The sequence below is a fragment of the Salmo trutta genome, chromosome 12, assembly GCF_901001165.1.
Source record: "Salmo trutta chromosome 12, fSalTru1.1, whole genome shotgun sequence".
Taxonomy (NCBI): domain Eukaryota; kingdom Metazoa; phylum Chordata; class Actinopteri; order Salmoniformes; family Salmonidae; genus Salmo; species Salmo trutta.
In genome coordinates, this window is record NC_042968.1 from 58,955,196 (window position 1) to 58,980,172 (window position 24,977).

General features: G+C 43.2%; 1 protein-coding gene across 3 annotated transcripts in view; it reads left to right on the forward strand.

The window, feature by feature from the left end:
• Positions 1-24,977, forward strand: part of LOC115203862 (disabled homolog 2-interacting protein) — a 197,773-nt gene that overhangs the window by 32,332 nt on the left and 140,464 nt on the right. The window contains exon 1 of one of the 3 annotated variants that reach the window (XM_029768917.1): positions 7,890-8,476. The exons of 1 other annotated variant lie outside the window; for it this stretch is intronic. In XM_029768917.1, coding sequence (XP_029624777.1) covers positions 8,347-8,476 — 130 coding nt within the window. In that variant the 5' untranslated portion in view covers positions 7,890-8,346. Of the gene's footprint in view, positions 1-7,889; positions 8,477-24,977 lie in introns of those variants that run through there. One more of the 3 variants, XM_029768916.1, reaches the window with a different exon arrangement.

A 24,977-nucleotide genomic window follows, 5' to 3' on the forward strand; every position in this document is an offset into this window, starting at 1 on the left:
CCTGCTAGCCTGCTCACAATGTCTCCCATCCACACATCAAAGAGTTACGGAGAGTACTCCTCACTCTCTATGACTTTCAACAACCCCCACTCAACCACACACACACACACACACTCACTCACAGCGAGAGAGAGGGGGGAGGCGTGGGGGTCTCCAACGTGTCTGCTTTTCATTCAGTCTCTCATTATTGTCTGAGCCAGACGAGGACTGACATTATAGGCAGGAAGTGGGGTCTCTCTTTTATTCTCTCTGTCTCTTTTCCCGTTCTCTTTCCCTCTGATACTCCAGCCGTCTCTCATTCCCTCACCCTGTCCCCCTCTCCGTCTCTTCTCACCCCATTAAAAAATAATTTACGCCCTCAAATCTCTTCCGTTGGCTAACGCTGAAAGCACTTGTGTGCTTGCGTCTATGTGTATATCACAGCCCATCACTGATCACAGTGTTTAGAGTCAGAGGGTCATCATATCTGACTCCTAATTAAAACACGATGATGGCTGTAGAGCACCTAGGCTCTGCTGTGGAGGCCATTCCTCAGGGCTAATTAACATTCCCACAATGCTCCATGATCCCAGACAGGCAGAATTCCAGGGCTCCTGTTTTCTCCTGGCTTTTCTTGCAGACACTCCTCGTCATGGCTACAGCCAGGCATCCGTTCACTCACAGCATGGGGAATACGACCGTCTCTGCTCCACTGGGCCAAAACTATGAGGAGGAGGGTCCACTGATAGCGGGAACGTGTTTGTGTGTGACTATCTGCGACATCAACTCTGATCAGATGTTGATGTAAACAACCTGCAGCAGCTGTATCCCGGCCTTCAAACAGACAGACAGTTCACTGGAGGGTCATAGAGAGAGAGAGACAGAAAGAGAGAGAGAGAGAGAGAGGGGGGGGTACATAGAGAGGTTGTCTGTGTATACTCAGTGTGCTGATCTGTTTCCCGGGAATGTTGACTGTTAATAACATCAGCGGTGGTGGCCGTACTGAGTAAGCCTATGATAGAGCCGGCAGCTTTTTTTGTCATTTAATCGTAATCCCTCTTATGCAAGGAGATTGATAAAGAGGAAGAGATCATATTAGCTCTCTCTATCACTCTCTCTCTCTCTCTCTGCATAACAATCTCACCCAAGTCTTCTAGACACATCACTTTCTACAGGCTGCCTGAGATTCAGTCCGTCTGTCTAACTCAAAAGTCAGTTTGACTTTCTTATATCCAGCTCTCGTTGTTTTTCTCCTGAGAGCAGGGATACAAGAGACGGGCAGTATTTATGTTACATGTATTTGAAATACGTATTTGAATTACTTCTGAGTATTTTGACATTTGAATTACACAGGGCTGAACTACTCTACAATGTATTTTGTATTTTGCATTTTCAAAATACTGTAATTTGTATTTTCAAAATGCTAAATACCTTTCTAAACAATTGTTTTATAGCAGTTCACATTTTGTGGACACCTGCTCATCAAACATCTTATTCCAAAATCCTGGGCATTAATAGGGAGTAGGTCCCGTCTTTGCTGCTATAACAGCCTTCTCTCTTCTGGGAAGGCTTTCCACTATATGTTGGAACATTGCTGCTGGGACTTGCTTCCATTCAGACCAAGAGCATTAGTGAGGTCGGGCACTGATGTTGGGCGATTAGGCCTGGCTCGCAGTCGGCGTTCCAATTCATCCCAAAGGTGTTCAATGGGGTTGAGGTCAGGGCTCTGTGCAGGCCAGTCAAGTTCTTTCACAACGATCTCGACAAACCATTTCTTTATGGACCTTGCTTTGTGCACGTGGGCATTGTCATGCTGAAACAGGAAAGGGCCTTCCCCAAACTGTTGCCACAAAGTTGGAAGCACAGAATTGTCTAGAATGTCATTCTATGCTGTAGTGTTATGATTGCCCTAGCCCGAACCATGAAAAACAGCCGCAGATCATTATTTTTCCTCCACCAAACTTTACAGTTGGCACTATGCATTCGGGCAGGTAGCATTTTTCTGGCATCCGCAAACACAAATTTACCCGTCAGACTGCCAGATGGTGAAGCGGGATTCATCACTCCAAAGAACATGTTTCCACTGCTCCAGAGTCCAATGGGGGCGAGCTTTACACCACTCCAGCCGACGCTTGGCATTGTGCATGGTGATCTTAGGCTTGTGTGCAGCTGCTTGGCCATGGAAACCCATTTCATGAATCTCCATATGAAGCTCAAGTGGCAGTTTGGAACTCAGTAGTGAGTGTTGCAACTGAGGACAAACGATTTTTACACATTACGCCCTTCAGCACTCGGCAGTCCTGTTCTGTGAGCTTGTGTGGCCTACCACTTCGCTGCTGAGCCGTTGTTGCTCCTAGATGTTTCCACTTCATAATAGCAGAACTTACATTTGACCAGGGCAGCTCTAGCAGGGCAGACATTTGATGAACTGACTTGTTGGAAAGGTGGCATCCTATGATCTCTTCAGTACAGGCCATTTTACTACCAATGTTTGTCTATGGAAATTGCAGGCTGTGTGCTCGATTTTATACACCTGTCAGCAACGAGTGTGACTGAAATAGAACATTCCACTAAGGGTGTGAGTTATGATAATAGAACATTCCATTAATTTGAAGAGGTGCCCACATCCATTTCGTGTATGTTGATGTTGGGCCCATGCTGGAAATGATGAATAAGAAGTAGAAAAATGGTGATGTTTCCCTTTAGGATGAATGCTCTAAGTGAAAGTTGCTCTGGATAAGAGTGTCTGCTAAATGACTAAAATGTAAATTAAAAATGAACAATTGCTAAGCATGCTGAGTATAATTCTAATGAGCTCCGCCCCGAAACAAGGCCAATAATAATACCCAGTGTGCTTTGGTATGTTAATTTTCCCGTATACATTTTGGTTATTTTGCAGAAACTCTTATGCAGAGTGACTTGCTCAACTAAGATAGTAAAACCCGGTCCCAACAAGGAAAAAGGGAAAATAGGATTAAAATGGGAATTAATTGTTCTCTTTTTGTTTGCTTTGTGAGAGGAATTACCTTAATTTTCTTTGTGGAAAAGTGTTTGGGTGGTTTATTAACTGAAGCCCTTTTATTTTCTGTATTTATTATTCAGCAAATTTTTTGTCAACAGTTGTACGTGAGTAACGTGCAATGTACTGTGTGTATTACGTTAAGTGTGGAATATACAGTGTTTATTTTGTATAGAGCGGTACTCTGTGTCAAATATTTTTTCTCCCCTGGAGACATGAATGTTCATCCCATCCTAATCCATGTCTCCGTTTGTTTTGCATGTCTCTGCTCTGGATATGACCTTTCCCCTTCATCCTCCTCCTCCATTTCCTCTACAGGTAAGAGCAACAATCCTTTTATTGAACTGTTTATCTGCCACGGCTCGGCTGACTTCTAACACACACACACACACACACACACACACACACACACACACACACAAGAATTCAATCCAATAATTAGATACACACAAAAACCAATGATACTGTACAAATACACACACCCACACACACACACACACACACACACACTAGTGATGTCAGAGTATTCCCAGGAGTGTGTTAGTTGGTCCCAGGAAGGTCCTGAGAGCAGGAAGTGACCTTGTCCCTGAGACTGAGCCTGACTGTGACCCCTCTATGGCCTGGTTCTGTTTCCTGTAATAGAGACCACAGAGCAGAAGCTGCTGGAATATCTTGATGTATTTGAACAGTAACACAATACACACACATTCTGTTTAGTTTTAGTCGAGCATGGTTGACTGAGTTCCTCATACATGCACATGTGTGCATTCGGACACACACGCACACACACTATTCAGTGTTAATCAACAATGGCTGACTGAGGTCCTCTTTGCTGTGAGAGTGAGAATCCATGCATGCATGCACACATGCACACATGCACAGTCGGAAAATTAACCCATAGCAAACCACCAAGTCACCCTTTTGCTCCAATGATCCCACAGTGTGTTAGCAGCAGTATATCCACCTAGCCCCAGTGTGTTAGCAGCAGTATATCAGCCTAGCCCCAGTGTGTTAGCAGTATATCAGCCTAGCCCCAGTGTGTTAGCAGTATATCAGCCTAGCCCCAGTGTGTTAGCAGCAGTATATCCGCCTAGCCCCAGTGTGTTAGCAGTATATCAGCCTAGCCCCAGTGTGTTAGCAGTATATCAGCCTAGCCCCAGTGTGTTAGCAGTATATCAGCCTAGCCCCAGTGTGTTGGCAGTATATCAGCCTAGCCCCAGTGTGTTAGCAGCAGTATATCAGCCTAGCCCCAGTGTGTTAGCAGTATATCAGCCTAGCCCCAGTGTGTTAGCAGCAGTATATCATCCTAGCCCCAGTGTGTTAGCAGCAGTATATCAGCCTAGCCCCAGTGTGTTAGCAGTATATCAGCCTAGCCCCAGTGTGTTAGCAGTATATCTGCCTAGCCCCAGTGTATTAGCAGCAGTATATCATCCTAGCCCCAGTGTGTTAGCAGCAGTATATCAGCCTAGCCCCAGTGTGTTAGCAGCAGTATATCAGCCTAGCCCCAGTGTGTTAGCAGCAGTATATCAGCCTAGCCCCAGTGTGTTAGCAGCAGTACATCAGCCTAGCCCCAGTGTGTTAGCAGCAGTATATCATCCTAGCCCCAGTGTGTTAGTAGCAGTATATCAGCCTACCCCCAGTGTGCTAGCAGTACATCAGCCTAGCCACAGTGTGTTAGCAGCAGTACATCAGCCTAGCCACAATGTGTCAGCAGCAGTACATCAGCCTAGCCCCTGTGTGTTAGCAGCAGTATATCATCCTAGCCCCAGTGTGTAAGCAGTATATCAGCCTAGCCCCAGTTTGTCAGCAGCAGTAAATCAGCCTAGTCCCAATGTGTTAGCAGTATATCTGCCTAGCCCCAGTGTGTTACCAGCAGTAAATCAGCCTAGCTCCAGTGTGTTAGCAGCAGTATATCTGCCTAGCCCCAGTGTGTTAGCAGTATATCAGCCTAGCCCAAGTGTGTTAGCAGCAGTAAATCAGCCTAGCCCCAGTGTGTTAGCAGCAGTATATCTGCCTAGCTCCAGTGTGTTAGCAGTATATCAGCCTAGCTCCAGTCTGTTAGCAGTATATCAGCCTAGCTCCAGTGTGTTAGCAGTATATCAGCCTAGCTCCAGTGTGTTAGCAGCAGTATATCTGCCTAGCTCCAGTGTGTTAGCAGTATATCAGCCTAGCCCCAGTTTGTTAGCAGTATATCAGCCTAGCTCCAGTGTGTTAGCAGTATATCAGCCTAGCTCCAGTGTGTTAGCAGCAGTATGTGACATCGGCTGATGTAAAATGGGCGTTATAAATACATTTGATTGATATCAGCCTAGCCCCAGTGTGTTAGCAGTATATCAGCGTAGCCTCAGTGTGTTAGCAGTATATCAGCCTAGCCCCAGTGTGTTAGCAGTATATCAGCCTAGCCCCAGTGTGTTAGCAGTATATCAGCCTAGCTCTAGTGTGTTAGCAGCAGTATGTGACATCGGCTGATGTAAAATTGGCTTTATAAATAAATTTGATTGATATCAGCCTAGCCCCAGTGTGTTAGCAGAATATCAGCTTAGCTCCAGTGTGTTAGCAGTATATCAGCGTAGCCCCAGTGTGTTAGCAGCAGTATATTACTCTAGTATGTTAGCTATCCCATCACAATGAACCCAGTGAGGACCGAGGAACGACAGGCTGCTGGCATAAAAATTGGTCATACTATAAACTCACACAGAGGCACTGGTACTGTTTGTTTGTGTCTGGCTCCAACAAAAATAGAACTGTTATGTTTGGAGGAAAAAGGGGGACACTTGCAAGGCGAAGAACACCATCCCAACCGTGAAGCACGGGGTTGGCAGCATCATGTTGTGGGGGTGCTTCGCTGCTGGAGGGACTGGTGCACTTCACAAAATAGATGGCATCATGAGGAAGAAAAACGATGTGGATATATTGAAGTAATATCTCAAGACATCAGTCAGAAAGTTAAAGCTTGGTCGCAAATGGGTCTTCCAAATGGAAAATGACCCCAAGCATACTTCCAAAGTTGTGGCAAAATGGCTTAAGGACAACAAAGTCAAGGTATTGGAGTGGCCATCACAAACCCCTGACCTCAAGCCTATAAAACATTTGTGGGCAGAACTGAAAAAGCGAATGCGAGCAAGGAGGCCTACAAACCTGACTCAGTTACACCAGCTCTGTCAGGAGGAATGGGACAAAATTCACCCAACTTATTGTGGGAAGCTTGTGGAAGGCTACCCGAAACGTTTGACCCAAGTTAAACAATTTAAAGGCAATGCTACCAAATACTAATTGAGTGTATGTAAACTTTTGACCCACTGGGAATGTGATGAAAGAAATAAAAGCTGAAATAAATAATTCTCTCCACGATTATTCTGACATTTCACATTCTTAAAATAAAGCTGTGATCTTAACTGACCTAAGACAGGGAATTTTTACTCGGATTAAATGTCAGGAATTGTGAAAAACTGAGTTTAAATGTACTTGGTTAAGGTGTATGTAAACTTCAGACTTCAACTGTATATATTTTCTTATTTAACAAGGCAAGTCAGATAAGAACAAATTCTTATTTTCAATGATGGCCTACACCAGTCAAACCCGGATGACACTGGGCCATTTGTGCACAGCCCTATGGGACTCCCAATCACAGCTGATTGTGATACAGCCTGGATTTGAACCAGGGTGTCTGTAGTGATGCCTCTAGCACTGAGATGCAGTGCCTTAGACCGCTGCTCCACTCAGGAGCCCTATTGGAGAGGTAGAAGGACATTTTCCTTCATCAATGCTTTATAGAAAATTTGTTTGATTCCAACTGTGGTTTACTGTAGATGCTGTAATGACTATCCTATACATAATCAGTTTGATGTAACGGCAGGGCTTGTGTCTCTGCTGTCTCTACCAGGTGTTAAGGTCTAGGTCTTCGTACACAATGAAACTCATCTCCTATTATAGAACTCAAAATAGACCCATTGTACATTTGTGTATTGTCCAAATATGTATGAATGGGTATCTGAAGTGTGTGTGTGTTTCTACCTCTTTGTGTCCATCTGGCAGTCTAGTCCAGCTGCCTGACCCACACCTTTGGAGCCCACTCCTATTGGTTCTCTGACATGTCTAGAGCTGCTTTTCCATTGGTTGTCACTGGCATGCCTAGAGGGGCAAGTACGAGCCCGTGATAACGAGATTATCCTAAAGTGTGGACTGGATTCGACTGTGAGTTTAGACTGGTACTATACTTGGTTCTATAGTCATTTGGAGTGGACTGGGATTGTGAATGTAGCATAGGAATGGAATGAGGTTAGACAGAATAAATCATATTGTAGTGTAATTTGTTGAGGTTTACAGATCATTTCGGTCCAAGTCTGTGGAAAGACAGGGTGGACATTTAATATTGTACCTCTATTTAACTAGGCAAGTCAGTTAAGAACAAATTCTTATTTACAATAACAGCCTACCCCGGCCAAACCCGGACAACGCTGGGCCAATTGTGCGGCGCCCTATGGGACTCCCAATCACAGCCGGATGTGATGCAGCCTGGATTCGAACCAAGGACGGCAGTGACAACTCTTACACTGAGATGCAGTGCCTTAGACCACACCGCCACTCAGGAGCCAAAATGCAACAGAATAATGAATGAAAAATGGAGAGGAAGAAAGAGATTGAGGAAGGAAATGGAGATGTAAAGCCGACCAGATGTAAAGCCAAACAGATGTAAAGACAAACAGATGTAAAGCCAAACAGATGTAAAGACAAACAGATGTAAAGCCATGTAAATCAAAAGGCTTCCTGTTGCACTTCCACCCCGTTCCACCCTACTGCCGATACCAGCCAGGTTTTCACCACAGCCCAAACTTTTCTTCTGTTGTTCTTAATGGCATGAATTGAGAGACATGCAGCCCAAACACACACAGCCCTGCAGGTTGGCAAGTCAGGGGAGGAGAGGCATTGTAAAAGTATCTCTCAGGGTAACTAGTAGGCTTCTCCCTGAGTGGCTGACTTAATGACTGAGTGAGAGAACGACAGAGGAGGAGTGGACTCTGTTTCTCTTTCTGCAGAATTCCTCCAGTCATTCCTGGCTGGCGATGGGAATGGGAACAGCTTTCCTGTGATTCAGAATACAGAGACACAGCATTCAAGACACTCTTGTGTCTGACACTCTGGGAAATAAGGGAGTTTATTTCGGAAGTTGGAGCAGAGTTTTTGTACGTTTTGGGTACAGTGAATGGCGTGAAGTTAGAGTGTGTTTTGGAAGTTGGAGAAGAGTTTTGGGACGTTTTGATAAGAGGGACACTGAGTGAGTGGAATTGAAGTGTACTTGGGATAGTGTGATAGTTGCACTGGCTTGGTCCTGGGTTTTTGGAAGGACCATGGCAGGGGCAGGCATTACCAGGAAGGGTTCTGGGAGACCCTCGTACTACTACAGGTTTCTGGGCCGCACTCGTCTCCAACGGCAACGCAGCAGGTCCCGCAGCCGCACCAGACCAGCAGCCAGCAGGGGTAACACAGACCACCACAGTCCATTATCTCTCTCTCTCTCTTTGTTTCTTTGTGCTTTCTTCCTGTCTGTCTGTCTGTCTGTCACTGTGAGATGACAGGGTAGCTTGGATGTCTCCTCTCTGTCATTGAGGAGGCACAATGGTCACACCACATCTTTATGGCAAAGTGCACATACTCTCTGACACACAAAAAGTTCACAGGCAAACACATACAAAGACAGATATGTACACACACATACACACACACACACACACACACACACACACACACAAAGACATAAATATTTACATACTGTACACACACATAAACAAAGACATACAGTACCAGTCAAAAGTTTGGACACACCTACTCATTCAAGGATTTTTCTGTATTTTTAGTATTTTCTAAATAGTATTTTCTAAATATTTTCTATAATAGTGAAGAAAGACATCAAAACTATGAAATTACACATATGGAATCATGTAGTAACCAAAAAGTGTTAAACAAATCAAAATATATTTGATATTTGAGATTCTTCAAAGTAGCCACCCTTTGCCTTGATGACAGCTTTGCATACTCTTGTCATTCTCTTGATCAGCTTCACCTGGAATTCTTTTCCAACAGTCTTGAAGAAGTTCCCACATATGCTGAACACTGTTGGCTGCTTTTCCTTCACTCTGCGGTCCAACTTCACTCGCTGCAGAATGCTGTGTTAGCCATGCTTGTTAAGTATGCCTTGAATTCTAAATAAATCACTGACAGTGTCACCAGCAAAGTACCCCCACACCATCACACCTCCTCCTCCATGCTTCACGGTGGGAACCACACATGCAGAGATCATTCGTTCACCTTGTCTCACAAAAACAAAAACACCATAAAAAAATCAAAAATTTGCACTCATCAGACCAAAGGACAGATTTCCACCAGTCTAATGTCCATTGCTCATGTTTCTTGGCCCATGCAAGTCTCTTCTTCTTATTGGTGTACTTTAGTAGTGGTTTCTTTGCAGCAATTTGACAAGGGAAGACCTGATTCACACAGTCTTCTCTGAACAGTTGATTGTTTAGATGTTACTTGAACTCTGTGAAGCATTTATTTGGCCTGCAATTTCTGAGGCTGGTAGCTCTAATGAACTTATCCTCTGGAGCAGAGATCACTCTGGGTCTTGCGGTCCTCATGAGAGGTAGTTTCATCATTGTGGTTGATGGTTTTTGCGACTGCACTTGAAGAATCTTTCGAAGTTCTTGATATTGACTGACCTTCATGTCTTAAAGGAATGATGGACTGTCATTTCTCTTTGCTTTTTTTGAGCTGTTCTTGCCCTAATATGGACTTGGTCTTTTACCAAATAGGGCTATCTTCTGTATACCACCCCTACCTTGTCACAACACAACTGATTGGCTCAAATGCATTAAAATGAACTATTAACAAGGCACACCTGTTAATTGAAATGCATTCCAGGTGACTACCTCGTGAAGCTGGTTGAGAGAATGCCAAGAGTGTGCAAAGCTGTCATCAAGGCAAAGGGTGGCTACTTTGAAGAATCTCAATATACAAAATATTTAGATTTTTAAACACTTTTTTGGTTACTACATGATTCCATATGAGTTATTTCATAGTTTTAATGTCTTCACTATTATTCTACATTGTAGAAAATAGTAAAAATAACACTATTATTCTACATTGTAGAAAAGAGTAAAAATAACACCTTGATCTTTATTACACACTCAGCCACAGAACCAGAAGAGCAGGAAGAGCAGACAGACAGACCAGAGCTGAACTCTGTACTCACTTTAGGACACACATTCTCACACACACACACACACACACACACACACACACACACACAGACACACACAGACAGACAGACAGACAGACAGACAGACAGACAGACAGACAGACAGACAGACAGACAGACAGACAGACAGACAGACAGACAGACAGGCAGACAGACAGACAGACAGACAGACAGACAGACAGACAGACAGACAGACAGACAGACAGACACTGCCCTACACTGGCCTGCTTTGTGATACAGTATTATATCAGTGACAGAGTGATATGATGATATTGTGCTCTGTATGTGCCTGTGTCCTTGACTGACCCTCCTGGCTAAGCTTGCACTGGTATATCTGAAAAATAGTTATTTTTGTTTACTAACTTATCTCTGATGGGGATTTGTCCAATAATGAAGTGGACTGAGGGAGGGCGTGCATGTCTTTGTGTGTGTTTGTATTTGCTTTATTGATGCTCTATTGAGCCCAATTCTGCTCGTTAGCGAGTGATCGTCTCAGTCTGTCGTTTGAGACGAATAGAAGTGAATAGAGAAGAGATGTGAGGAGAATAAAGGAGAAGAGAGGAAAAGTGAATGGGAGTTTAACTCTGTAGTCATCCACCCTGTATGTGTTCTCCCCCATTATCTACAGAGGGGTCCTATGGCACTGCACACAAAAACTGATCTTTTACTGGTCTGTCTTTGTTTTGGTTTTGTTGTTTGGACCTAGGTTTCCATCCAATTGGCAACATTTCTCGAAACCGCATAAAGAAAATATGCAAGTCTTCTCACTAGTGGTGTGTTTCCACCAAATTGACTTTTTCAGTGTTTGATGATGCAGTGCACACAAATGTACTTTTTCGCTTATGTTTTCATGTTCTGAATTAAAAATGGAAAGTTCAGTGTGTTTTCAACTCTACTGATAGTTTTGTCACCAAAAAAAAACTGTTGCATTAAATAGAACTCTTTACGGTGTAAATTTAACTCCTGAATCAACACTATAAATGTTACACTGAAAAAATCAACTCACTGCGTGCTATAGAAGGGACACATCTGCAGGCTTCCCTACATTTCATGGCTGGAACAGTACACACACAGACAGTCGGTGTGTGTGTGGTGGCGGTGGTGTCTAAGCCCTGATGTCTATATCAGATCCTATCACTGCTAGTCTTATCACAGCATGATTACAACTGTACCTGTAGGTGGTTGACATTTACATATTCAGACTTCCTGGTGGTTATGGCTTCCCTTATCTCATCACCTGGGCAAAATAATAAAGTAATCACGCTTTAGCCACACACAGACCTGCTGTTTTCGACTCTCTCTCTCTCGCTCTCTCTCTTTACCGCACCTGCTGTCTCGACCTCTGAATGCTCGGCTATGAAAAGACAACTGAGAGCCTGATTCCTCTCTAGGTTTCTTCCTAGGTTCCTGCCATTCTAGGGAGTTTTGCTTCTACATCTGCATTGCTTGCTGTTTGGGGTTTTAGGCTGTGTTTCTGTGTAGCACTTTGTGACATCTGCTGATGTAAAAAGGGCTTCACAATACATTTGATTGAGATACATGAAAGCACACACACACACACACACGCACGCACACACTTTGTTATATCTGGTCATGAGTGTGTTTGATGCTCTCATCAGAAGCCAGGGGAAACTCTTAGCTACCTTGCGGCTGTTTGTCTGTGGTAGGACTTGACCTGTGAAGAGCTTCATTGTGCGCCTATGTGGACAGATATACTCCTTATGCAAACACTGCTCTATTACTCAGCTCTATCACAGCCAGTAGAAGTATGGGAAACAAATGACAAAAACTGCTAGGAGCTCTTTTTCTAGTAAATCTCCTGTGTGTGTTTTTCCATGAGAGAGAGAGGTTGTTAAGTAGGGTTAATTAAGTTTGTAATAAAGAGTTAACAACATATCACAGCCCAGAACACCGTTTGTCTCTGTTACACTGGTCCATGTTTATCCTTTCTTTCTACAATGAAGGCTTCTATGCTGAGCTTTGATTCCTGAGTTGTGTTGCTCAATGTTTGGTGTGGGGTAGAGTAGTGTTTGTGTGATTTTGTTTTTTACCTTCTTGTGTGTCTTCTCTCTATTCAGGACGTTATCGCCATCTTTCGCTATCTGTCCATCATCCTCCCCCTCTCTCTCTTTATTCTCGCCAACAAAACTCGCATTACATCAGTGCACCCAGCAGCTGCTGTTGAATGGTAGGTTGTGTAACATTCATAAACACACACACACACACACACACACACACACACACGACAGCAGCTGTCTGGGATGGGCCGAGGATCTACGCTCCCTTTTGAACAACCGAGCCCCCTGCTTTCTCTTTCTCTCTTTCTTCTTTTGAAATGGTGGGATCTGTTCTTTCTTCTCTTTCGTCTGCTGGGCGACAGATGTAGATCTGTTTTGGCCATTATGGGGCTGTTACAGTGTGACTACCAGCTGTAGGCTACAGTCACCCCATGCTAACACTATCACACCTACACAATAGAACACCATGTAGTGGAACACTAACCGTACTGTATCACCCGATCATGTAATTTAGCCAGGAAAGACACTGGGCCCTAGGTCAATTGGTGTCAGGTCAATTGGTGCAAAAATACACAAGGCCCTAACAATAAGAAGCGGTATTGCTGTGCCTTGTTATCAGAATTAAACAATGGAAGTGTACAATACACGCTAAACAGCTCCTCGATAGGGTGAGTGTGTCAGCGTTGGCTCTCATAATGTTGTTTATGACAGATCTCTGCTTTCCTCTCCATGTGTGTCTCACTAAACTAGCGGGAAGTGAGGAAGTGAAGCAGGCCTGTGGATGGGAAACATGGCTGCACCAACATGGTGCTGAACGATGATTCAGTTTCCAAAACCCAGGCTCATTTCCAGCTAAAAACAGGAAACTGGAACACGGCTTGGTTCTGACGCCTGTACTCTGCTGTTGTGTTTGTATAGAGATGGATAGAGAAGAGAGACATTGAGATACTGTGGGATCATCATGATATTTAACGTGGGATCATCATGATATTTAACCCAGGATCAGGGTTTTAGTCCCGGCTGTTTTCATAAAGCTAGTGGCATTAGAAGCTGCTCCCTGTAGTACCTAAGCCAGCCAGGACTAGACTAGACTGGATGGAAGTTTGAACATATAGCAATGCATGGTAGCTGCTTCCTAAACCAGCCTGAACTGGCCTAGGTGGCGAGGGGCCAGATGACGGAGTACTCCTCAGGCCCCAAAGAGACTCCAATAATGGGGAGACAGGTGATGGTTGATCCCCACCCTAATCCTGGAGCTTTATCCTCAGATTACCAGAGGGAGCAGAGAGAGAGCAGAGAGAGTGGTCTGGCTGTGGGTGTGGATGTCTGGGGAGAGGGAGGTAGAGGACAGGCTGTGATTCTACCCGTCCTTCTATCTAAGACCCTCCTGTCAACACACGCACACACACGACACACACTGTTCCACAGTGCATTAGTTTAGTGCAAGGGTTCTTAAACCTTTTCAACTGGAGACCCAAATAAGAAATGGACCATCCTACTGAATCCAAATGGTCCTCTAACAACCCAAACTAAGAAGAGAAAGTGTTGGTCCTGACCAATAGTTTAAGAAACCCTGGTTTAGTGCAATCATCTGCAGGCCATGTTAGTTGACTTTTGAGTGTGCTACATTCTAGTAGGGCAGATGTAGATCTGATGTAGATGTAGATCTGTTTTGGCCATTATGGGGCTGTTACAGTGTGACTACCAGCTGTAGGTAGTCACACTTGTTATCACATGTTATCTGTTGTGTGTCTGTTGGGGATTTGCGCGGTTATTTGAATATTCAAATATCCGAACGGACGTTGGTATTAGATTACTTGGGAGAGTATTTATTTTTTGGAAAAAAGGCCTTTTTTTTAAGGCTTTGTCTAAAATCAAATGCAATTATCTATGTGACATTGCTACATAGCCTAGAAGGATAGACCATTACATTTTAAATGTTAATTATAACAAGAGTTTTAAGACAGTTTTTATGAGTGCGCCCCATAAAAAAAAAGATTCACCCGTAGGTAGCCGGCACATGTTTAACACCTGTAGCTTGTTGTTTTTGTCTGTCAATCAAAGTGACGCTACAGTTGGAGGCTCCATGTGTAGCAAGGGAGGATTCTAATCAATGCTAAATGGAATTAAAATTACAGAATTGAATTGGCTAAATGAGAAGGAGTAGGCTACAATGGTCAACCAACCGGTAGGACGTTGTTTCATATGAATGGAGTTGTTGTAGACATTGGACGGGGAGCGCAGCAAAATAGCCTCAATTAGACTTGCTACTTTAGCTAGTTAGCTGGCTAACTTAGCGCTAGCTAACAAACTTTCGCTATGTTCCGTACACTTGACCTTATTTTAGCGCCGCAAAAATCTAATACTTCCAGGTTAACTGTAATATGAATACCATTGTAAAGCACAATTTCTCCCTTTTCCAGCAAAACCAATGACGAGACCTTCATGCTACCCGTCTCTGCATGATTGAAGAAGTCAATGTAGCTCCGCCGAGTAAAAAAAAAAAAAAAACGGCGGGTGGGGAAGCGAAAGCTACTGCGTGATAATCAAAGAGGGAGATAAGTTGTGTGGGGAAATGGCTTTTTTCGAATTTGAATCGGGTTTTTAGGGTGGCGCTAAATGTATCTACACAAGTAAACTGTGGCTGTCACGGTTTTTGAGAGTCATGATGGTACGCAGTGATGATGCAAAAAATTAACATTTGATTTGAATTAACTATTCATGAACTTGCGAGTAATTAACTTTACACTCACCATTACACTCACCATTGATCATTTCTTGTTTTTAATCTGCGAGCGAGGCGCTACCCCTCGTGGAAATAGGCTGTACGGCACAGAATGAGTTGTATAATGCGTGCCATACCTTACATCGTGACATGTCACACTTTAACGTACAGCGTCAGAGGGGTCCGTTTTTTCAACTTTTCTCCAATAATATTGGTCCATTACCATGTCAATCAACGCTGAATAGAAACTTAGTTCACACCCCGCATTTTGATGCCAACACAGTCGCTACAGTCCCATTAGTTTTCATTGCAGCCTCATTTGAATGCTGCGGTTGCCCAAAATGGGTACGGAATGGTGTTAGTCAACGTTAGCTGGCTACTGTAGCTAGCTAGCATCTTTACAACAATTTGATGCAGTCAAGACAGGCACTACACAATGGTATGATAGATACCCTATGACAGCAGCAAGTTTGTCTAACTAGCGCGAGTCGGTTTTCTCTCTCACGCTCTCTCCCTCCATGCCACACATATAGACTGAAACACACTACAGGTCTTCATGGGTCTACCCAAACCCAATTACCCGCGATCTGACCCGGGATCTTGGTGGACACAGATCTGTGTAAAAATATGTGAAATACCGACTGTTCCTAGTTCCTAAACAACATAAACGCAAATTCCACACATGTAGGTTACATTTTATTATCTTAAATGATTGTCAGGGAGTCCCCTTTCATCAAACAAATGTGTCAAAATATAATTTAATGACAACACCGCATATCTGTATGTATTCGCTTTATTAAAATGAGCCGCTGCATGTGACACGAGGTAAAATAGGCCAGGGTTTCCCAAAGATACCGTCTCACAGAAATATTCACATAAATTTCATTTTTAGAAATTGTCCGATTTTTGGCTGATTTAAGATAAACTTCAACCATGTTACTTTATTTGGCATCTAGGCACTTACTATAGTCATGTATTTATTTAAGTTAACACTGCCTTGTAGTCTACTTTTTTGGTATTTTTTTTTACCAGTACAAAGGTATGGTCTTCAAGCTATAGAAGATGGCAAAACATTTAATAATAATAAGACTTGATTGGACTTACATGGCATTTTTATAGACAACCAAAGCTCTTTACAATGTAGGGGAAAACTCACCACCCTAACCCCACTTACAAATTCTTTATTTGTATGTATTTTATTGGCCCCTCCACCCCACTCGGAGGAGGACAAAAGTAACTTTGTTTTACGTTTGAGTATTTTTTACAAATATTGTAGCTTTGAACTTACTGCCTTCTTGTTCATTTCAGCAGCATATTTCTCTTTGGTTTTTGTTCGTCTTTCCCCTGGTGACGTTCATATGTCTTTGTGCCCACCACTTGAAACGGAACACCATTGAATGGGAGACTTTTACTCTCCCAACTGAGAAATTATTTTCTGCCAAAGTCTGTGCATCTGTTTAAGGTCAATAATATGATTCATTACTATTAGAATGAAAGGCTTGTAGGCAAGCTAACAGTTTTGCTCTATCAAATAGAATAACTCCTCTGTGCTTGGAATGGAATCCCTTATGGTAGCTAGTTAGCTCATTTTAGATGAGAGTAGCACAACTTTGCTACTAGTTATCTGAAAAAGAAAAGACAACTTACCCTTTTGCCCAAAAACTTTTGTCCTTTCTCAGTGTTCTGAAATTTGAGTGACGTTGCCAATTCTTGTTCCCAAATGTATTTAGTTACGTAGTCCTCAAACTTGAACTCAACATTTGCCATTTCAAAAATGAGGCACATCCTGCGAACCGGAATATGCATCATCACACTCCCTCATCCGATTGGTCGGGTAGGCGAGCCTTCTAGCGTTGTGGCTGTGGTAACTAACCTGCAGGCAAGTCATCTGTAGGAGAATAATTTATGCACATTGTGGATACGGAGGGGCAAGAGCTGAGCTATTTAATGTATTTATTTTATTTATGACATTTACTAGTTTATTTGTTTAGGCTTGACCTATTTTGTAGCATAGGCTATTTTTCAATTTTCTTGGGCTATTTTTGTTTTTTAAAATAATTTGTTAACTAATGTTAAATGACTCGAGTGAAGTGTGATATTTGTCATCATGAAGCTGAGTGACTCACTCATACGCTAGTGTCGTGGCTTTTATTAAAAAAATAAACAAGTTATACCAAAAATGTCAGCGTTAACGACGCATTCTTTGAATGTCTTTTAAAAAATAACATTGTTGACCAAGTTAATCTGCGCGTGTGTGTGCGTGCGTGTGTTTGGGTGTGCGCATGTGCGCTAGACTGATTGCCTGGCCATCATTGACTGTATTAACAGTCCTAAAAATCACCACATAAAAATCCTCTAATCTGAAAAATGTGGTCAACAGGCTCAGGCGGCACTGTCAGGAATACTGCAACTATGTCGCCCTCCCTGCAAAAACACTCACTTCCTCTTCCTCCTGCCTCCTTTTCCCACAAACAGACAGACAAAGGCCCTCAGCAGCCAAGCTAAATAAGAAACAGCACCTCTCTCTCTCTCTCTCTCTCTCTCTCTCTCTCTCTCTCTCTCTCTCTCTCTCTCTCTCTCTCTCTCTCTCTCTCTCTCTTAGCTTTGTATGGTTACAGAATTCTGGGACTGTATATGCATCTGATAGTGATTTTACTGCTTCTTGTGGAAAGTACCACTGCTCTTGGTGGTGTGTGCTTATTAGTTCTAAGAGAGGATGTGTTTGTAAGTTTGTGAGTTGAGTATTGTGTAAGAAGAAAACTACTTGAGTTCCTTAAGTTCCTGAACTTACGCAGGAGCTGACAACAACAGGGTCGCTTGCTGGTTAAGTGACTGTGTATGTCTGCAGGTGTTTATTGTTTCTCTGAGAGGATAAGACACTTTGATGCCTTTTATCACCCGCTAAGTGGAGGGTACATATCTGCAGAGAGAGAGAGAGAAAGAGGTCAAAAGTCCAGGGTGTTCCTCACAACTCAGTGTTAACACACTATTAAGGCCCTATTCCCAAAAGGAGAGATGAAGGACAGTCTGAGGAGTAGAGTGGCAGAATAGATTTCCACTTTTCAATTCACATTACATCCTTGTGTTTCTGTTGTTGTGGCTGGCAACTCAACATTCTTGGGCCCCAGCTCAAATTGACCGTAGATATCACCGTATCCACTAGCCAGTAAGCACAAACTATTTAACAATCCAAGCAACTTTTCTTCTTAAACATATTACAATATTGAATAACGCAACCCGACCATATTACACTCTTGAATTATGCAACAATCCACCAGCATGTGCAGACAATTAGAGGGATTATTCTCTCTAGCAACCAAAAAAGTGTTAAACAAATACAAATATTTTTTATATTAGAGATTCTTCAAAGTAGCCACCCTTTGCCTTGATGACAGCTTTGCACCCTCTTGGCATTCTCTCAACCAGCTTCATGAGGTGGTCACCTGGAATGCATTTCAATTAACAGGTGTGCCTTGTTAAAAGTTAATTTGTGGAATTTCTTTAAAACAAGTCTCAAAAAGAAGGAAAATATCTGCATATTTCAGCTGTTTCAAAAACATTGCTATTCTATTACAGTATTTACTGTAAGAGTTTTGGCTCAATGAGACATTTGTGTTTACACTGCCCTGCTTGGAGGGGGCCAACTGTCATGCACTACCTGTGGAGGTAGTGGTCAAGACGTGACAAGTTAACAATGCAGTAATATGTGTAGGCCAAGGTATGAAGACCCTCTTAGCCCCCAGTCTCTCTTTCCCACTGTTTCTCTCTCTCTCTCTTTCCCTCTCTAGCTACCGTCCTTCTCTCTCCACTAATCCAGTGAGACTCATCTCTTAACCTTCGCAGTTTAAGAGTTTCTTTCTCTTCTGTGGCCAGTGGGCTTTGTTAGTGATTGCTACTGTTGACCGTATCTGTTTTTGTGTTATGCTTGCCACTTTTGTAAGTACTGCTTTTGGCCTTTTCTGCGAGAGCTCCATTAAATGTCCTGCTCGCAGCATTTCACTGACAGACCAGGGTGTTACGGAGTTTCCGAAATAAACAGCAAGAGATGAACATCCTCACAATGATGAAATAAATAAACGTGAAATAATACGCAGAGTGCTCTATGAGTGACATGATGAAACAGCTATCGATATTCGGCTGAAGAGAGCATTGTCTTTGGAGCGGTGTTAGCCGGTGTCAGCTCTCTCTCTCCTGTTATAATAGCACACTGTAGCTGAGTGTCCTCTTTAGAGTGGTTGAGTTATTATTTGGCTGAAGGAAGAGAGAGATCTTCTAAAATGGCGTACAAACTAGCTAGGGCTATCCATAACAGCATGCCAAGGGCATGCTCAGACACCTGTATTTATTTGTGGTGTTGCTACTGTCAGAATCAGTCAAAAGCCTGAACTTTTATTTATATACTACTAGAGAACAAATGGTGAGAGGGTACTTCAAGCACAGTATAGTAATGTATGTGTGTGCATGCCTGCCTGCTTGCTTGCTTGCACGTGCTTGTGTGCCTACGTAGTTGCACATCTGAGTGCATTATCTGTGTGTGTATTCCATTGCGGCAATAAATACGGGACTTACCATTCACTGTCTTTACTGTCCTTACATCTCTGCCTCCTGTGATGAATCCTCTCCTCTACATCTCCTTTTACTCGATGAGTTGCTATGCTAAGTAGCTCAATGGTGCTTTCGCAATTGGAGGGAACAACATAAGTTGTTCTCAATGGAAGTTTACCTAATCTACCAGTACATGAGCAGCGATAGTGGCTAGAACAAGAGCCCAGACCAATCCTTATGCACTCCCAGGCACCCTGAGGGAGGCCATAATATGTCAATCTGTTGCTGGGACTACGGCTGATGATTGACAGGTGCCCCGTGGCTGTCAGTCAGCGTGTGGTCCAGACAGATGGCGGTAGTAGACTGGATTTATGCACTCTGTATCGCCGGGGAAATTACCCAATAAAAGACCGACATGATAAACAGCTACACACATTGTCGCACGCACGCACACACACACACACACACAGACACACACACACACACAAAGCAAAAACAGGTTGTAAATGTATTAAAAAATAAAAACAGATATATCACATTTACGTAAGTATTCAGACCCTTTACTCAGTACTTTGCTGAAGCACCTTTGGCAGCGATTACAGCCTCGAGTCTTCTTGGGTATGACGCTACAAGCTTGGTACACCTGTAATTGGGGAGTTTCTCCCATTCTTCTCTGCAGATCTTCTCAAACTCTGTCACGTTGGATGGGCAGCGTCGGTGCACAGCTATTTTCAGGTCTCTCCAGAGATGTTAGATCGGGTTCAAGTCCGGGCTCTGGCTGGGCCACTCAAAGACATTCAGAAGTCACTCCTGCGTCGTCTTGGCTGTGTGGTTAGGGTCATTGTCCTATTGGAAGGTGAACCTTCGCCTCAGTCTGAGGTCCGGACGCTCTAGAGCAGGTTTTCATCAAGGATCTCTTTGTACTTTGCTCCATTCCACTTTCCCTCGATCCTGACTAGTCTCCCAGTCCCTGCTGCTGAAAAACATCCCCACAGCATGATGCTGCCACCACCATTCTTCACCGTAGGGATGGTGCCAGGTTTCCTCCAGACGTAACACTTGGCATTCAGGCCAGAGAAGTTCAATCTTGGTTTCATCAGACCAGAGAATCTTGTTTCTCATGGTTTGAGTGTCCTTTATGTGCATTTTGGCAAACTCTAATCGGGCTGTCATGTGCCTTTTACTGAGGAACGGCTTCCGTCTGGCCACTCTGCCATAAAAGCCTCAATTGCTCAGCTGTAGGCAGAGTCTTGGTGGTTCCACTCTTCTTTTGTTTTAAGAATGATGGAGACCACTGACTTTTTGGGGACCTTCAATGTGCCTCAACACAATCCTGTCTCCGAGCTCTATGAACAATTCCTTCGACCTCATGGCTTGGTTTTTGTTCTGACATGCACTGTCAACTATGGGACCTTTTATAGACAGGTGCGTGCCTTTGCAAATCATGTCCAATCAGGGTCTAAATACTTATGTAAATAAGGAATTTCTGTTCTTTTAATACATTTGCAAAAAAAAATTAAAACCTTTTATTATTTTTCATCATTGCATATTGTGTGTAGATAAGGAAAAAAATTGTATTTAATACATTTTAGAATAAGTCTGTAAAGTAACAAAATGTGGAAAAAGTCAAGGAGTCTGAATACTTCCCTAATGCACTGTACACACACACACACACCCATACAAAGAGTGAGGCATACATTTTTATTCTCTGAGAGCCATCTCTTTACTGTATGTACAACTGAGTGTACAAAACATAAAACCCCTTCCTAGATCAGTGACTTTCAACGTGGCACCGTCATAAGATGCCACCTTTTCAACAAGTCAGTTCATTAATTTCTGCCCTGCTAGAGCTGCCCCTTTCAACTGTAAGTGCTGTTATTAAGAAGTGGAAACGTCTAGGAGCAACAATGGCTCAGCCGTGAAGTTATATGCGCAATGCCAAGAGTCGGCTGGAGTGGTGTAAAACTTGCCGCCATTGGACTCTGGAGCAGTGGAAACACATTCTCTGGAGTGTTGAATCATGCTTCACCATCTCGCAGTCGGCCGGATGAATGTGAGTTTGGCGGATTCCAAGAGAACGCTGCCTGCCCGAATGCATAGTGCCACTGTAAAGTTTGGTGGAGGAGGAATAATGATCTGGGGCTGTTTTTCATGGTTCGGGCTAGGCCCCTTAGTTCCAGTGAAGGGAAATCTTAACACTACAGCATACGATGACATTCTAGATGATTCTGTGCTTCCAACTTTGTGGCAACAGTTTGGGGAAGGCCCTTTCCTGTTTCAGCATGACAATGCACCCGGGCACAAAGCAAGGTCCATGCAGAAATGGTTTGTTGAGATCGGTGTGGAAGATCTTGGCTGGTTTGTACAGAGCCCTGACCTCAACCCCATCGAACACCTTTGGGATGAATTGGAACGCCGACTGCGAGCCAGGCCTAATCACCCAACATCAGTGCCCGACCTCACTAATGCTCTTGTGGCTGAATGGAAGCAAGTCCCCGCAGCAATGTTCCAACATATAGTGGATAGCCTTTACAGAAGAGTGGAGGCTGTTATAGCAGCAAAGGGGGGACCAACTCCATATTAATGCGATGTTCGACGAGCAGGTGTTCACATACTTTTGGTCATGTAGTGTAGCTTTCACCTGAATTCACCTTGTCAGTCTATGTCATGGAAAGAGTCGGTGTTCCTAATGTTCGGACACTCAGTGTATGTTCCTGTCTATTTCTCCCGTGCTGTAGAGCTGGTGAGGATAGTGGGTAGAGAACTGATTGATAACTAAAAGTTTATTCTGCAGTACTTGACTTTCATCCTGTTTTACACACTGAGCCCATCTGATTCACAGCTAACAGCCTTCTTGTTTCTCTTCATCTGTACATCGCTCAGCCCAATAACACCACAGCATGCTAGCCAGCTGCTCAGCAACATGCACACACAAACGAGCATCTGTACGCACACACACGTACCCCAAAAAGGGGGCACAAATTACTTGAGGATGATACACGCTTAATTCTATGTAAAAATATATATATATTTTTATGTATATGTAATCATACCTGTTGAGCTGTCTGTATACTCCTTACTGGTGGTTCTTAAAAAAATGTATAATGTGACCGAACGCCTCAATTCGGTCTTATGTACCAAAATTTGAAATTGTGTTTTTTTACATTAGATTAAAGTAGAGACAGAGCTAGAAAATGGTATGTCATACATTGCAGTTAAGGAACAATGAGGTTGCAATTCTGCTTTGAAAGTTGATAAACTTGTAACCACACTTTTGAGAAAATGTCCCTTGAATGTTTTGGTACCTACTGGAGTGCTCTTCTTTGTCTACACCCATTCAGCATCATTCACACCCTCTTAAGCCTTAGCCTCACCCATCTCTTTAAGGATTCACATGTGAGGTCATGTGGTAAACACACGCTATATCAAATGAAAAGTACATTTGCCACATGCATAGGATACAGAAGGTGTAAACGACACACTGAAATTGTTACTTGAATAGTAGCAATATCAAAAACAGAATGTGTCCAGATAATATTATTATTACTAGACGACAAATACCAGACACACTTGTCTAAATTGATTGGTCATGTGAAGGAAATGCTATAACCTCCAGCCACATCCAGCTAAGTGGATTGTTCACTATTGTCTATACATGTACACGTGTTCATGAAATACAATAGATGGCCATAACTAGAGCCATGACTACATGGAACTCTATTCCACATCAGGTAGTTGATGCGGGCAGTAGAATCAGATTGGGAAAAAAACTGATAAAATGACACCTTACGGAAGAGCGGGGACTGTGAAGCAACACAAACATAAGCACAGACACATGCATACACACATGATAACAGTTCACGTGTTCCAGAAGGCAATTCTTGCAAAAAACACATTTTGACAAAAAAAGTGTACGTTTACGTTCAAATGCCTCTCCTGTGAAATAGCGACGTGCTACGTATGCCTAGTTTCCTGAAACGAGTCACATATGCTTCTCTGTATCTCTGCTAAAATCTGGGTAAAAGACTGAAAGGAATGTGAGTCTTATTCAGTGCGTTTATTAATTGCTTGCTTTTCTAAAGTCTACCAACCTTGCCAGCAGGCATGCCAGGTAAGATAATTAGACAAGCAAGCTACTCCAACTTGATTGATAGCCCGAAATGGCTTCTTGGTAGCTAGTAATGAGGTTGGGAGATTAGGAACCTATCTGGGCTAGCTAAAGCCAACTTCATAAAATGGCTGTGGCTAGGACAAATCTGAGGGGGCACATTCCACTGTGCCCCCTATGGGCATGTTGCCTTTACACACACTCATACGCACAAATGCATGTGCACACATGCGCACACTCATACGTACACACACATTCACACACACTATATTGACTCACCATGCAAAGTGTACTTGCTGTATCCAGCATGTTCCGCTTTCACTACTATAATTAACCCTGATGCTATCTAGCTCGTGTCTCTTTGTCTTATCACAGTGTGTGACGCATTACATGTACCTCACCGCACTTCATACAAATACACCTAGCACACAGACATTGACACAGACACACGCTGACATAACCAAATCCAATGGGACGGTGATAAATTCATTCGTTTTGGTATTTCAGTTGAAGCTGTAAGCTTTCTTCATGGGGGGTGGGGGGGGGGGGTGGAATGAGAGCATGCCTCTCCCTGGAATGTCCTGGTCACGGCATCTGGAGGGTAGTGTGCGGCTAGGCTGGTGGGGTTGCCAAGGGAATGGAGCATTGAGGAAATTGTCCTTGGGGGCCAAACAATGAGAGGAGTGAGCGAAGGAGAAAGGTAGCTGTCACTGGAGGTTGGAAGGGGCAATAGGGGTCGGCTACAGACATGTCTAATAGGGTTCTGACGAGAGAGAGAGAGAGAGAGAGAGAGAGAGAGAGAGAGAGAGAGAGAGAGAGAGAGAGAGAGAGAGCAATTGCTGGGAACACATCACACTGAAATAATACAAAAAAACGATACATACCTTGGCCTAAACATCAGCGCCACTGGTAACTTGTGAACGAGCTGAGAGACAAGGCAAGAAGGTTCTTCTTTGCCATCAAAACCAAAAAAAACATAAAATTCGACATACCAATTAGGATCTGGCTAAAAATACTTGAATCAGTTATAGAATCTTTTGCCCTTTTTAAGGTTGTGAGGTCTGGGGTCCACTCACCAACCAAATTCTGCAATAATATCCTCAGTGTACAACGTAAAACACCAAATAATGCATGCAGAGCAGAATTAGGCCTATACCCGCTAATTATCAAAATCCAGAAAAGATTTGTTAAATTCCACAACCACCTAAAAGGAAGCAATTCCTAAACCTTTCCATAACAAAGCCATCACCTACACAGAGATGAACCTGGAGAAGAGTCCCCTAAGCAAGCTGGTCCTGAGGCTCTGTTCACAAACAGACCCCACAGAG